This window comes from Bidens hawaiensis, unplaced genomic scaffold, assembly GCF_021521415.1.
Source record: "Bidens hawaiensis isolate Kalapana, Puna unplaced genomic scaffold, B.hawaiensis_p1.1 tig00001920_1, whole genome shotgun sequence".
NCBI lineage: Eukaryota > Viridiplantae > Streptophyta > Magnoliopsida > Asterales > Asteraceae > Bidens > Bidens hawaiensis.
In genome coordinates, this window is record NW_027491107.1 from 1507488 (window position 1) to 1520440 (window position 12953).

A 12953-nucleotide genomic window follows, 5' to 3' on the forward strand; every position below is an offset into this window, starting at 1 on the left:
TCTATCTACTAATTTATATGTGGTCCTTTAGAAATTTAATATACCGTCTTTATAAATCAAAAAAAAAAATATTGGTGTCCCAGGTATCCACTCCTTTATACATGGATCCGCCCCTGCCTGCAAGCAAACTGAGTCAACAATCATCTAGAAGATAATCGATGGATTCATTGCCACACCAATCATCTAGAAGATTTTAATCCTAATGCATAGGAGCTTGCGTGTTGTTAATATGGCATACCAACAACTTGTTAATTTTTCAGACATGTGACCGGTTTCCAGTAAACATGTTCAAAGTAGAATAACAAGTTCATTAAGTTCCAGTTCTTTGTGCCTCTCCTAATTCACCACTATCACAATAATCCACAGCTAGTTTCTATACATATGTATGGGATAAATACGGATCGATGGCCCTATATGAAATAGTAGTTTTTTTTATCATTATGACGTTGTTCTTCATCCAATTTGGAGACAGGGGGTGTTCGTTATACCCTCCATGACCTGTTTTAGAATAACCAATTCCCGGGGCGGTTGGAATATTACCTGGGGGAGGGGGCATAAACAAGGGTTTTGTGACAAAAGTCTTGTCGTCGTAAAAAAAATTAAAAGTAAAGTGATATTTTATTTTGGATTTGTTATTAACGATTTGTGATTTTGTCAAAGCAACAATATAGACTTCTTACACTTGTTGGGGTTTCGGGTCTTCTTAACCTAACCCTAGCCTATTATATATTTTTAGAACTACGACTTTCTTGTGTAGGCTACCGCATTCTCCAAATTTGAAGATGCCCATTTTCCGCTCTGGACATGCTACGTTGTCATAACCGGGCCCACGCTGGGTTTAGAGTTTGGCTTGGGCACTCCCCTAGGAAACCATACTGCGCGACTGCCACTTGACAGTCGTTGTGTCACCACAAGAACAAAGCTCTTTGGCGTAACACATGGTAGGACTTAAACCCGAGTGGGCTAGGGATTTAAACTCACAACCTCGCAAGGCCTAGCTTAAACCTTTCATTGCCAATATCCACCCAAAGTGCCATAAGTGTGAATTGAACATGGGTGTCTATTGAAGAATCTAAACTTTCTACCATTAGACCACAACCATGCTATATACGTATGTAAGTGTGTGTTGTTTTTTGCAATGAAATTTAAAAGAAAAAATAATAAGTTTACTTAGACCATTCACAAAGAGAGAACATGGACGCCCCGTTTCTTTCCTTCACGTTTAAGTCTTCATCACTCGTACATATGGATTTCTGATTTTCTCTCTCCTCGTCACGCCGCTGGCCAGGTTTGAATCTGAAACCTCCCTTCTAAGAGACACATGTCTCTACCAAATGGGTTGACCTCATTGGCCACTCATTTATAAACATAGTATATATATGTTTACTAGTACGCAATAAGTTTTCAATAAAGGGGATCCAAATAATATATATATATATATATATATCAAAAACCAAAATTTATTTCTCATATTAGATTTACTATTCATGAAATCATCAATTTTTAATCACTCATTTTCATGCTAAAAAAAAGTCATAAAGTAGTCTTTAATTGATGATAGTCCAAGTTGTTAGAAAAGCGGACCTAAAAAATGTCAAATTATGGTCAGAAGCCCAATATCAAGAACATACAAAAAAAACCCCTTTAATGAAACCCTTACAATCTGAAGAGAACAAAAAAAACTACAATTGGAGATTGCAAATTCAACACTAATCACTCCACACTACGATCTAACAATCTAAGAACTCAATCAACACGATTAATCATCATCATCGTTGAGATCTTCTGCCTCAAGCTCCACTCCAGGTTTCATTTCTTTCGTTTTCATTGCCATCCTTCTAATCGATACTTACTCATTATTAGTGTACCTGTATAGTTGGGCTTTGGCCTACCTAATAAGCATGTCGATAGATTTCGTTTACATCAAGCACGTGGTGATGACGATCGGGCTGGACACGTGGGGTCTGGTGCTGTACAACAATCTTGAAGCTTTACTGCTTTTTCCGTTGGAGCTGATGATAATGGGAGAGCTGAAGAAGATAGAGCATGAGATCAGAGACGAGTCGGATTGGTATTCTTTTGAGGTGGTTCTTCCTGTGGGGTTATCGTGTTTGTTTGGTCTCGCGATTTCTTTCTTTGGATTCTCTTGTCGTAGGGCGATATCTGCTACTGGCTTCACTGTGCTTGGCATTGTGAACAAGCTGTTAACGGTGGTAATCAATTTGATGATTTGGGATAAACACTCCACGTTTATTGGAACAGTTGGTCTTTTGATTTGTATGTTTGGTGGGGTCATGTACCAGCAGTCTACTAGCAACAAGCCCAAGCCGGAAGTCAAACAAGTAGAGCCACAAGAAGAGGTAAGAGAAGAGGAGCAACAAAAGCTGCTTGAAATGCAGAATGTCATGGAGACTGGTTCAGAGGAAGCAAAATAGGGATATCTTGTAATTTTTATAAGTATTATTATTATTACTATTTTCAATTGCAGCATTTGTAAGCGGGAGGACAGTTGTGAGCAATCAATCTTATAGAAGGTAGAAGATCCATTACATGAATATGACACGTGTTCTTTTGTTATCTGTCTTATTTTTCTTAGGTGAGTTTCTTGTGTAATTTGTACACGCTACTTGAATGATGGTGTGGTTTATAAAAATCACATGATTATGTGCCATATGTTACTAAGTGCAAACAAGTTTGGCCTCTTCTATTGTAGACATGGATTTAGGAATTTTGGTTACATGGGCATGCTCTTATGTATATTCTGTGCAATGTTGGATGAGACATACAAATATGCTGCTGCAGTAAGAAGTAGGTGTACCTTAGCCCGTTAGGATGTCTCCAGGTTAACATAACATAAAATTGGTAGATAATTCATAAGGTAAGACACAATATCCTGACAGTTGGATTTATAACTCATAAAACAGCCAGAGTGGTAATTCTGTATTATTGCTATTTAGGATATATTCTTGGTGTTTAAACATGTGCGTATCCTTTTCTGTGCTGGCTGATTGTGTTTCCGTTAAGTTCGCTTCTCGGAAGACTACCTTGGTTCGGGCCCGGTCTGTGACTGCTTTTATATTTTGGGAATCTTTTTTTTCTTTCTTATTTTTTTCAGGAGCTTGTGGTAGCCTTTGTTGCTTCTGGGCTTCTAGCACGTGTATAGGCCACGTATCGCATACAGTGTTGTTCCCTGTCCACGTAATGGCCTCTGCTACCTTTTATCTTCCCTTTTTAGTTTTCCTTTTGCTTTTCTGTTCATCCATTGTGTGTTCGTTTGGTTCGGTGTTTCTCAGGCTATGGTCAATTGATTTTGAAATTGGCTTTAATTTTGTGTTTCATGCGTAATTCGATCCGTAGGTTGTTGTTTTGTTCGAATTTGACGCTTAAAATCTCCAGTTGTCTGTGTACTTGCATGTGGCGATGATTGGGGGGGGATTCCATGGGGAAGACGGCTGTGATTGGTGACGTTTGAAAGCCGAAGAAACGAATGCCCGCTACATCATTTCTACCTTTCACCCACTTCTTATCTTTTGTGCGTCAGATCCTACTAATCAGCCCGCAAAGAAGACGAGGTAAGAATGTTTTTTTAGTTCTACTTCATATGCGGCATTTTAGGGTTTATTATATCTACAAAATGAAATCTTTGAGATGATATTGATTAGTATTCCTTCTGTCTCTCATTTAGAACCCGCTTTACATACAATTTATACCCCAAGCTGTGAGTTCCTGTTTGTGTAAGATTACATAGTAGAGGTTGTAAAATAAGTGCATGCATACTAATTGACCAGTGATCACACTAATTCAATTAGCCCACAATATGTGAACTGAAATTTTGCAGATTGGCAGGAGGATGCAGATTATTGTTTGGTTTTGTGAATAATCCGAAATAATTGGTTGTTGTTTCTATGAATAGTAACTTAACAGAAAACCTTTAGGGGCAAAATGAAGGATTGAGAACATTTGTCAACAGGAGCATGCTTATACCAAGTAACCGATATTATTAAATATTGATAGAATGTTTTATACAAAAGATGTCATGTAAAATGTACACATACTGAAGAATTTGGGTTGTGCTAGTGCTGTGTGCCTCCATTCGGATTCAGGACCTATGGTCACCGGTTTGAGCAATGCGGCTTGACCCATGCAGAGAATGAGTATTTACTGTATGGTTTGTGGCTCGAGCCAGGGCTGAAAAGGAACAACTCATTAAAGTCTTCTCTACCCACCACCACCGAGCTTCTTTTACCCTGCAAAACACAATGCGTACAAGTCATTTTTTTATTATTGTTCTTAGGACCGGGTCAGGCCGGCTGATCGGATCAGTCGAACCGGAAACTGCCTACACAACCGGTGCGGTTGAGTACTCTTAAACCACCTTCATTTGAGCCAATAGCACCAACTGGTTGAACCGGAGACTGGATCGTTAGGGAGTTTATTAAATAGCTCTTTATATGTTTGGAGTTATCTTTTAGGAGTTGTTATTGGTATAATTAGTATTTGACTCCTAATACGTTTAGGTTTGAGTTTAGTTTAAATAGGAAATTTTATAATCGTTTTTGGTGTGGTTTATATTCAGTTAATTGGGTTGTTTTTCCGCAGTTGGTCCATGCTACTGAAAGAGTGAGAGGATGGTAGGATTCAATAACACCTTAAGATATAACAAAACCTGCTTGGTATCATATAATGTAAAATGTTACATGTATAATTTGTTAACAGCTTCTGACTTTTGTCTTCTGCACTAAGTATGCAAATTTACTAATTGTCTTATTTTATTTAGCTCAGCATGCCTAAATTGTAAAACTCTGCAAAGTACATTACACGTTGCGCCGGGTAAAAAAAACTAGTTTTTATAGTGGAATGTTGAGCAAAAGTCAAATTAGAAATGAAGATTGTGGATTTTGAGTAATAAAAATGAAAGGGTAGGTGCCAATGGAATCCGATTTTTCTGCTTCAAACAGGTTGGCTCAACACCGTCAAGTGAAGGTTAGTCAATCTTCTTCCGGGTTTCATACATACTAAACTTTAAGTGGGTATTGTGACACAAGTTGCGAACGAATAACTATATTTAAGTTTATATAATCACCTATGGAAATGTTGGGAATGAAGATCCATGAAACTAATTTTGATTGATATAGTTACCTTACTTTGTAATGTTGTAATGTTTTGTTAGGTAACATTCTATTGTATTGTAATAATCCAAATCAATGAGAATTATATATTTAGAAAGAAATTAACCACCTCGTTTATTTATTTAAAGTTAAAACCACCAACTCCCTCCCTCAATTTATTCCCAACCATCTAACTAACTGAATCACCTCCATCCCATCCATTCTACAATTAATCATTTTTCACCTCCCCTGTCCTGTTGGTCATTTTGATCATCAGAATCATAATTAATTAATATCCATGGATGAAGTGACATTCACGTCGACTGCCGGAGATTTGGATTTCGGTCAGGAGGTGACGCTCAGTGATAAGCTTAAAGTTTTCAAATCTTCTGATTTTGATCCAGAAAACTATGTATCTACCAAATGCCGCACAACCAGCGAAAAGGTCCATCCGTTTAAATCTCCTACTTTTCCTTTTCCATGCAAAACCGAGAAATGCCCCACAAGTATTTGATTTTTTTTTACCAACTTGTGTATCACATGACCTTAAGAGTGTTTAACTTTTAGAAAAAATGAATGAATTTATATACTATAGTAGCGTCACAAGTTGCATGGTTTATGTATCAATCTTGTATTGTGTAATTCTCTAGGAGATAAAGAGCTTGGTGAATTGTCTCCTAGATTTAAAGAAGGCTTCTGCAGAAGAAATGAGGAAAAGCGTTTATGCTAATTACCCATCCTTTATTCGGTATTAATCAATCCATCTATCCTGGCTAGAGACTAACAAGTTATAGAATTTAAGATATCTTTTGTACAAATGCATGCAGCACATCAAGAGAGATTTCAGACCTTGAGGGGCAACTCGTATCCTTGAGGAATCTTCTATCTAATCGTGCTTCAATCGTTCATACTCTAGCCGAGGGTGTTGGGATGGAATCCATGTCTTCTGGTCCTGGTTCCAGGAAGAAGACCAGTTTTGATTTTGAAGATAAAGAACCTTCAGAGATGGAAGTCTGGTTAACACAATACATGGACAACTTGAATATTTTGCTTGCCGAAAGACGGGTTGATGAAGCTTTGGCTGCCCTTGATGAAGGAGAACGCGTAGCCAAGGACAAAGACTCAATGACACCCTCCATGCTCTCTTCATTACAAGCTGCCATCATTGCACAGAGGCAAAAGTTAGCTGATCAAATTGCCGAGTCGGCCTGCCAGCCTTCTTCTAGCGGCGTTGAACTTCGATCATCCGTAGAAATAATCAAACGACTTGGTGATGGTCCCCGAGCCCATACACTTCTTCTTAACTCACACCACCAGAAATTACAATCCAAAGTCCAAGGTATTCAGACATCCGGATCAACTTATGGAGTGTCTTACACCGCAGCCCTCTCACAACTTGTCTTTTCAATCATAGCCCAGGCATCAATTGATTCATTAGCCATATTCGGTGATCAGCCCTTGTACACGTCTGAATTGGTGACATGGGCTGTCAAGCAGACCAACACTTGTGCACATCTCATGAAACGACATGTTATTGCTTCACCTTCTGCTTCAGGAGGGCTGCGAACAGTGGCCGAGTGTGTTCAGATTTCCATGGGCCATTGTTATCTGTTAGAATCCCGTGGATTGGCGCTTGGGCCTGTCCTACTTAGACATTTTAGACCTTGTGTGGAACAAGCACTAAATGCTAACTTGAAAAGGATTGATCAAAGCACTGCTGCTTTAGCAGCTGCAGACGATTGGTCACTCAATTACCCACCTGTCGGCTCACGCTCTCTAGCTTCCACAATTGTATCCCGACCAAAGCTTTCAAGTAGTGCCCATAGATTTAATGTGATGGTTCAGGTACATGATTTTTACTTTTCCCATTAAGACTATATATATATGCTCAAACTTCAAACCCTTAATATTTGCATCATGATACCAGGAAATGTGCGAGGATATTGGGCTCCTGAGATCCTTGCAGTTTTCAAAGCAGGCAATGGATGGTCTTGTACAAGTATTTAACTCGTATGTTCACATGCTAATAAACGCATTGCCTGGTTCATCGGAGACTGAAAACTTGGAAGGTAGAATTGTGAGGATGGCAAAGGACGATAATCAGCAGATAGCATTGCTAGCTAATGCTTTACTGTTATCAGACGAGCTACTCCCACGAGCAGCCATCAAACTGTTACCTTTACAACAATGCCTTCCCTCTGAAACCCCTAGAAAAGCTTCAGACAGACAGATGCGCACTCCAGAACAAAGAGAACTGAAGAAACAACTTCAGAGATTTGTTGATCAGTTGAGAGATAGCTTCTGTAGAAAACACGCCCTCGATCTCATCTATACTGAAGACGGAACTGCATGTCTTAACGCAAACATGTACTTGACTAAGGAAGAGAGTTCGGAATGGCTCCCGTCTCCAGTATTCCAGGATTTGTTTGTTAAGCTACGCACAATGGGAAGCTTAGCATCAGACATGTTTGTGGGAAGAGAAAGGTTTACGACTCTTCTTTTGATTAGACTCACAGAAACAGTCATATTGTGGCTTTCTGATGAAAAAAGTTTTTGGGAAGAAATTGAACATGGGTCAAAGCCTCTAGGCGAATTTGGACTTCGACAGGTTTCTTTCTTCTTCTTCTTCTTATTATTATTATTATTATTATTATTATTATTATTATTATTATTATCATGAAATCTAGAGTGTTTGTTTCTGTTGGTTGTCTAACTTTATGGCATGCAGTTTTATCTAGATATGCAGTTTGTTATAATGTTTGCCTCTCAAGGGCGTTACTTATCACGGACTCTGCATCAAGTTATTAAGAATATCATAACAAGAGTTATGGAATCGGTTGCTGCTGCTACAAATGCAGATCCCTACAGGTTCCTTTTTTGTTTCCTTTCCAAAAAAAATAATATTTTGTTGCAGGATTTGATTGTAATGATTTGTTTTGATTAAGCAGCATGGTGCCTGAAGATGAATGGTTTACTGATATTGGTCAAACTGCAATCAAGATGCTGACCGGAGAGGCCACTGTGGAACCTGTAGAAGCTACAAGCCCCACAGCATCTGCGTCAGTTGAATCTCCAGAGAGTAACTAATACCCACAAACAACCGGTGTTTGTTGGTTTCACCAATCTCTCCTAATTGTAATAGTGCCAGGAGGGAGGGAGGGAGGGAGAGAGTGTTTGGCCCCGGGGGGGTGGGGGGTGTTTGCCAAATCGGCATCTGGTCGAAATCATGTTTTAAGCGTGTCGAAACATGTGACCCATATACCAATGTAACGATCAACTTTTTTTGTTTATATAAATAAAGTTGACTAAATTTTGGGGTCTTAACCTGTTCGGCAAACACCAAGTATTGTGTAGTCATTTTCACCTTAGATACACGATGAAAACACATAGTTGAATGTTCATTTGTTGATGATAGGTGAGTGGTGCTTCGATACCACATGATTTTTGGCATGAACTAACTGAAATAGTTAGAATCTAGCTATAACACACTTAGAGCATTCTCATCCCATTCCCTATAATTATGTGACGGAAGTTTGCAAATTATATGGTGAAGTTGTGAGTGTAAATTATAGGGTGGAGAGAGAAATGTAGTGATTTTTTGTAAATTTGGGGAAACATTTGAGGAAACATTATTTCCCCTATTAATTTTTTAATATTTGTTGGATTGGTTGTGAGTAGAGGAGAGAGAAAACTATAATGATAAAGGTATAAAAAATATTATTTAATTGAACATGCGAGAGAAATGTATTGTTTTTTAGTGTAATTATAGAGATAGGGATGAAGAAAAGATTGAGGATGCTCAGTGTAGGTATGTCGGTAGTTAAAAGGGAGTCAATTTGGGCTTCTTGAAGTTATCTTTCTTATTGTTGGTTATGCCGGTTTTCCATGAGGACAAATTTGCATGAACTTTAAATATGTGAATGAACTAGAACTTATATACCTATAATCTGTACAAACTTAAGTTAAGGTGGGCCTGGGGCATAAACTCTAACCTGAATAAAATATTAGTGTTTGTTTATATGTTGGTTTGTTGGCGTACAATAATTTAGGTTTGGCCTTTTAGCTTTAACAAGTAAGCACCGGTAGGTAGTAATTTTTTCACCCTCAATCAAATTAAATCTACTTTACAATTCTCATTTTAGAGTTATTGCGCCACACAAATGAGAAGGGTGAGTCCATTGATAGGGTAGAGATTAATTTTGAAGAAAAAGTTACATAAATGGAATATCCCTAAATGGAATATTCCATATGGTTAGATTTACTCTCTCCATATACAAAAGGCATGCCAATTTTTTCAATATTTTGAAATGTCAATTCCTTCATCATTTTGAAATATTATATCTGTTTAAACAAAAAAAACCTTTATTGTACTATGAGTATGACTTTGTATTTTAAAGAAGTTACGTTTTTAGTGGCTATTTTAGTCACTATGTCTTTGTGCTCGTCATTTTGTCTTTGTGTGTCATTGTATCTTTTTACTCATTATTGTGTATTATGTATTCATTATTGTGTTTTACGTTTTAGGTCATTGTGTAATATGTATTCATCATTGTGTTTTATGTGTCAGGATATTGTGTAATATGTATTTATTAATGTGTTTTATGTATTAGATAAATTTGTTGTTATCTGATCATTATATTTACATATTAGGATTACACAGCGGTATTATTCCACTATTACAATTTTCAGATTTCATCAATTAAAAAAAACATAATGATGAAAGACACAATAACAAACAAAAGACATAATGATAAGTAGAAAGACACAAAGACATAGTGACGAACAAAAAACAAATGTTGAGCCAAAAAATACAATGACTTCTAGAAAGATACAAGCTACTGGAATACGTAATTTTTTTAAAGCGACAACGATACTAATATTAAAGATAAAAACCGCTCATTTTTATGGTGGACTTTGTTTGAAAAAAAAAATCGTATGAAAAAATTATGACATTTTAAAAATATGAAGAAATTGACATGTGACTTGAACGTTGCGAGAGAAAATATAAGTTATTCTCTTCATGTCATTTCCTCTTTGGTCCACACTAAACACGTGACATTAATACCCTTCTTATTTTTCTTTATACACATGTTCAAATTCTAACCCCTTGCAAAATGCAAGAAAAATCCAATCCAACTCAACTTATACAAAATGTAAATTGGTTTTAATTAATGTCAACTATGACCTATTAGCAAATAATAGTCACAAGTTATTACTTGGCTGATGGCGGTTCCAACTAAAGGTGTATTTGTTTCCAACGGTTCGCGACTAATATATGGTTAACTCTGTTAGTTTGATGCTTACGTGGTACGTCTAGTTGTCAAAAAAATATATGTTGTCACACCCTAACCTAAGACGAAAATGTCAGGGCGTGAGCTGATTGCCCACAGATCTCAAGATACTATCATGCAAAATTAAAATTATAATATCTATTATTCCTATTTAAATAGTACAACATATTCAGATAATCATAGTACGTAAAATTCATAAATAAACAAGTAAAATAGACATCCAAAATTTAATTATTGTATCTTCTTCTCCAACAAGCGTTCTAAGTTGCTTCAAACAATCTTGATAATCATAACACGCGGTAACCTGCATATGCGTAAATAATACAATAGGTTTTGTCAACATGAGGTTGAGTGAGTAAAACATCAGAGTTTGTGAATACAATAATATAAGAAAAATTTGCAAACTGTATCAAGTGAGATAATGTAAGGCCCCGTTACCGGTAGCCCTACTTTCGTGTTGGATTTACTCATAAACGCAGTTCTAAATATCAGAGTTAATTAAAACATTCGCGGAATATAAAAACTTTAATAAAACATTTCATAGCAATCCAAAACTTGTTTTAAGCAACCAACTTGTCTTTCAAAATAAACAAAACATTGACTTAAACGTCTTGAGTCTTCCGATGCCAGCCTCTTATTCAGTGCCACGTGTCCCCTCAAGCGAGTTGTCTCATCCTACTCACCTGCGTGCATAATAAAAGTCAGCTACGCTGAGTGAGTTCTAGTTAAACATACATTATACAATACACACAAACTTATACTCTTTCATTCATACTTTCATACTTTCTTTTGTACTAACTTACTTTCATATCTTACGTTATAAAGAACATTACGCCCTACATTCCTCGAGTATTATTAGGGCTCGGTACCCTCCTTCCTCGAGTATTATTAGGGCTCGGTACCCTCCTTCCTCGAGTATTATTAGGGCTCGGTACCCTCTTTCCTCGAATATTAGTAGGGTTCGGTTCCCTAGTTTTCGAATATTAGTAGGGTTCGATTCCCTCTTTGTTACCATACAACCATACATCATACCTCGAGTATTATTAGGGCTCGGTACCCTTTTCGTAACCATACAACCATCATTTCCATCTTTTATTAACTTTATCACGTTCATACACATAAGCATGCATATCATACTTACCTTATACATAACGTTACAACCTGACAGTACGTGCAATATCCGAAGATCGTTCATGTACCATCAAGCATTCATTCATACATTTCACATTATTCACATAAGGCATACACTTAACTCTTAGGATAAGCGTATTAACAAACATATTGAGTATGCACACAGCCCCGAAAACATAACACATAAATGGGGCTAGAAACTCACCTGGATCCTGTTACGCTCTCCGTTAATCGTTATTCCCTTCTTGAGCTGTGCACGGCTAACTGTATAATATTTACACGTATCAATTAACTACTACTACTCACATTGTATTTCTATCTTTATATAACCCACAACGAACGGGGGTCCAGGGTCAGCGCCCCTGGCAGCGGGGTCTAGGGGCGGCAGCCCCTAGCAGGGTCCAAGGAGCAGAGCCCCTGGCTGGGGTCGAGCTGCCATGTCAGCTTGGAAAAATTTTATTTCCATTAACTGTCTTAACACATTTTTCATTAGGTTTTTAATTTATTTTCTAATTTGTTAACTCCAGCGAACTTATCATTAAGCGAACTTAACAATAAGCGAACTTAACATTAAGCGAACTTAAGCATAGGCGAAGTTAGTGATCGGCGAAGTTAACCCTAGGTGAACATATGCCAGGCGAAGTTATCATGGGCGAACTTATCACCAGGCGAACTTGGCCTTAGGCGAAGTTATCAGTTAGGTGAACTTGGCCTTAGGCGAAGTTATCAGTTAGGCGAACTTGCTTGCAGGCGAAGTTCGCGTGCAGGCGAAGTTCGCTTGTAGGTGAAGTTGTCAGCAGCCGCCGCTGTTCATCTTTAATCCCCAAAATCATCATCGTTTTACTGAGAAATCCATGGGTATGGTATTTGACTAACCCGCGATCATTCCTATGGTCGTATTTGGATAAGGTTTGACCCGAAAACACGTAAAGTTTGGACCTTTAAGTTCAAAAACGTTCAACACAAGATTTACGGTTTATCCTATACGAACCGTATCTGTTTATGGGTTCATTGGATTCGTCCTAGCATCAAGTTCGTTACTTTACGTTTCGTTTAGACCCGATCTATTATAGTTTCAAGTTTCATGGCTAACCGTCTATTAAAATATGAACTTTAAGATCGAAATAATACCTTTATGTTTTCGTTTTTTTCTCGGTTAGCTAGCTTATGAACTTTGGATCTTATATAAATCTTGAATCATGTTTTCTTGCTCAGACTTCACCTCTCTCTCGCTCGGCCGCGTATGGTGTGTGTGTGTTTGGAGTGTGTAGAGATTAAGATGGAATGAAATGAGGTTTAGGGTTTTATGGTGGTTTAGGAGGATATTTATATTCCCCAAGGCCCATGAACCTAAAGCCCATTACCCTTTAATCCATCTTATTTAATCCCAATCCATGATCTTTTCTTTATTTAGCATAAATTA

The 12953-nt window shown here is 37.5% G+C and overlaps 1 protein-coding gene and 1 pseudogene across 1 annotated transcript; both read left to right on the forward strand.

The window, feature by feature from the left end:
- Nucleotides 1-1876: 1876 nt before the first annotated feature.
- On the forward strand, nucleotides 1877-2759 carry LOC143599388 (GDP-mannose transporter GONST3 pseudogene; annotated as a pseudogene).
- A 2647-nt stretch (nucleotides 2760-5406) lies between these two features.
- On the forward strand, nucleotides 5407-8195 carry LOC143598907 (exocyst complex component EXO84A-like). Its single transcript, XM_077077001.1, has 6 exons — nucleotides 5407-5614; nucleotides 5759-5827; nucleotides 5911-6953; nucleotides 7036-7716; nucleotides 7837-7976; nucleotides 8057-8195. The coding sequence occupies exons 1-6, from the start codon at nucleotides 5407-5409 to the stop codon at nucleotides 8193-8195; spliced, it is 2280 nt and encodes a 759-aa protein (XP_076933116.1).
- Nucleotides 8196-12953: the final 4758 nt, after the last annotated feature.

Coding starts and splice junctions, on each gene's coding strand:
- LOC143598907 (XM_077077001.1), top strand. CDS start 5,407: ATGGATGAAGTGACATTCACGTCGACTGCCGGAGATTTGGATTTCGGT. Junction 6,954..7,035: donor GATTTAATGTGATGGTTCAG/GTACATGATTTT, acceptor TCATGATACCAG/GAAATGTGCGAGGATATTGG. Junction 7,977..8,056: donor ACAAATGCAGATCCCTACAG/GTTCCTTTTTTG, acceptor TTGATTAAGCAG/CATGGTGCCTGAAGATGAAT.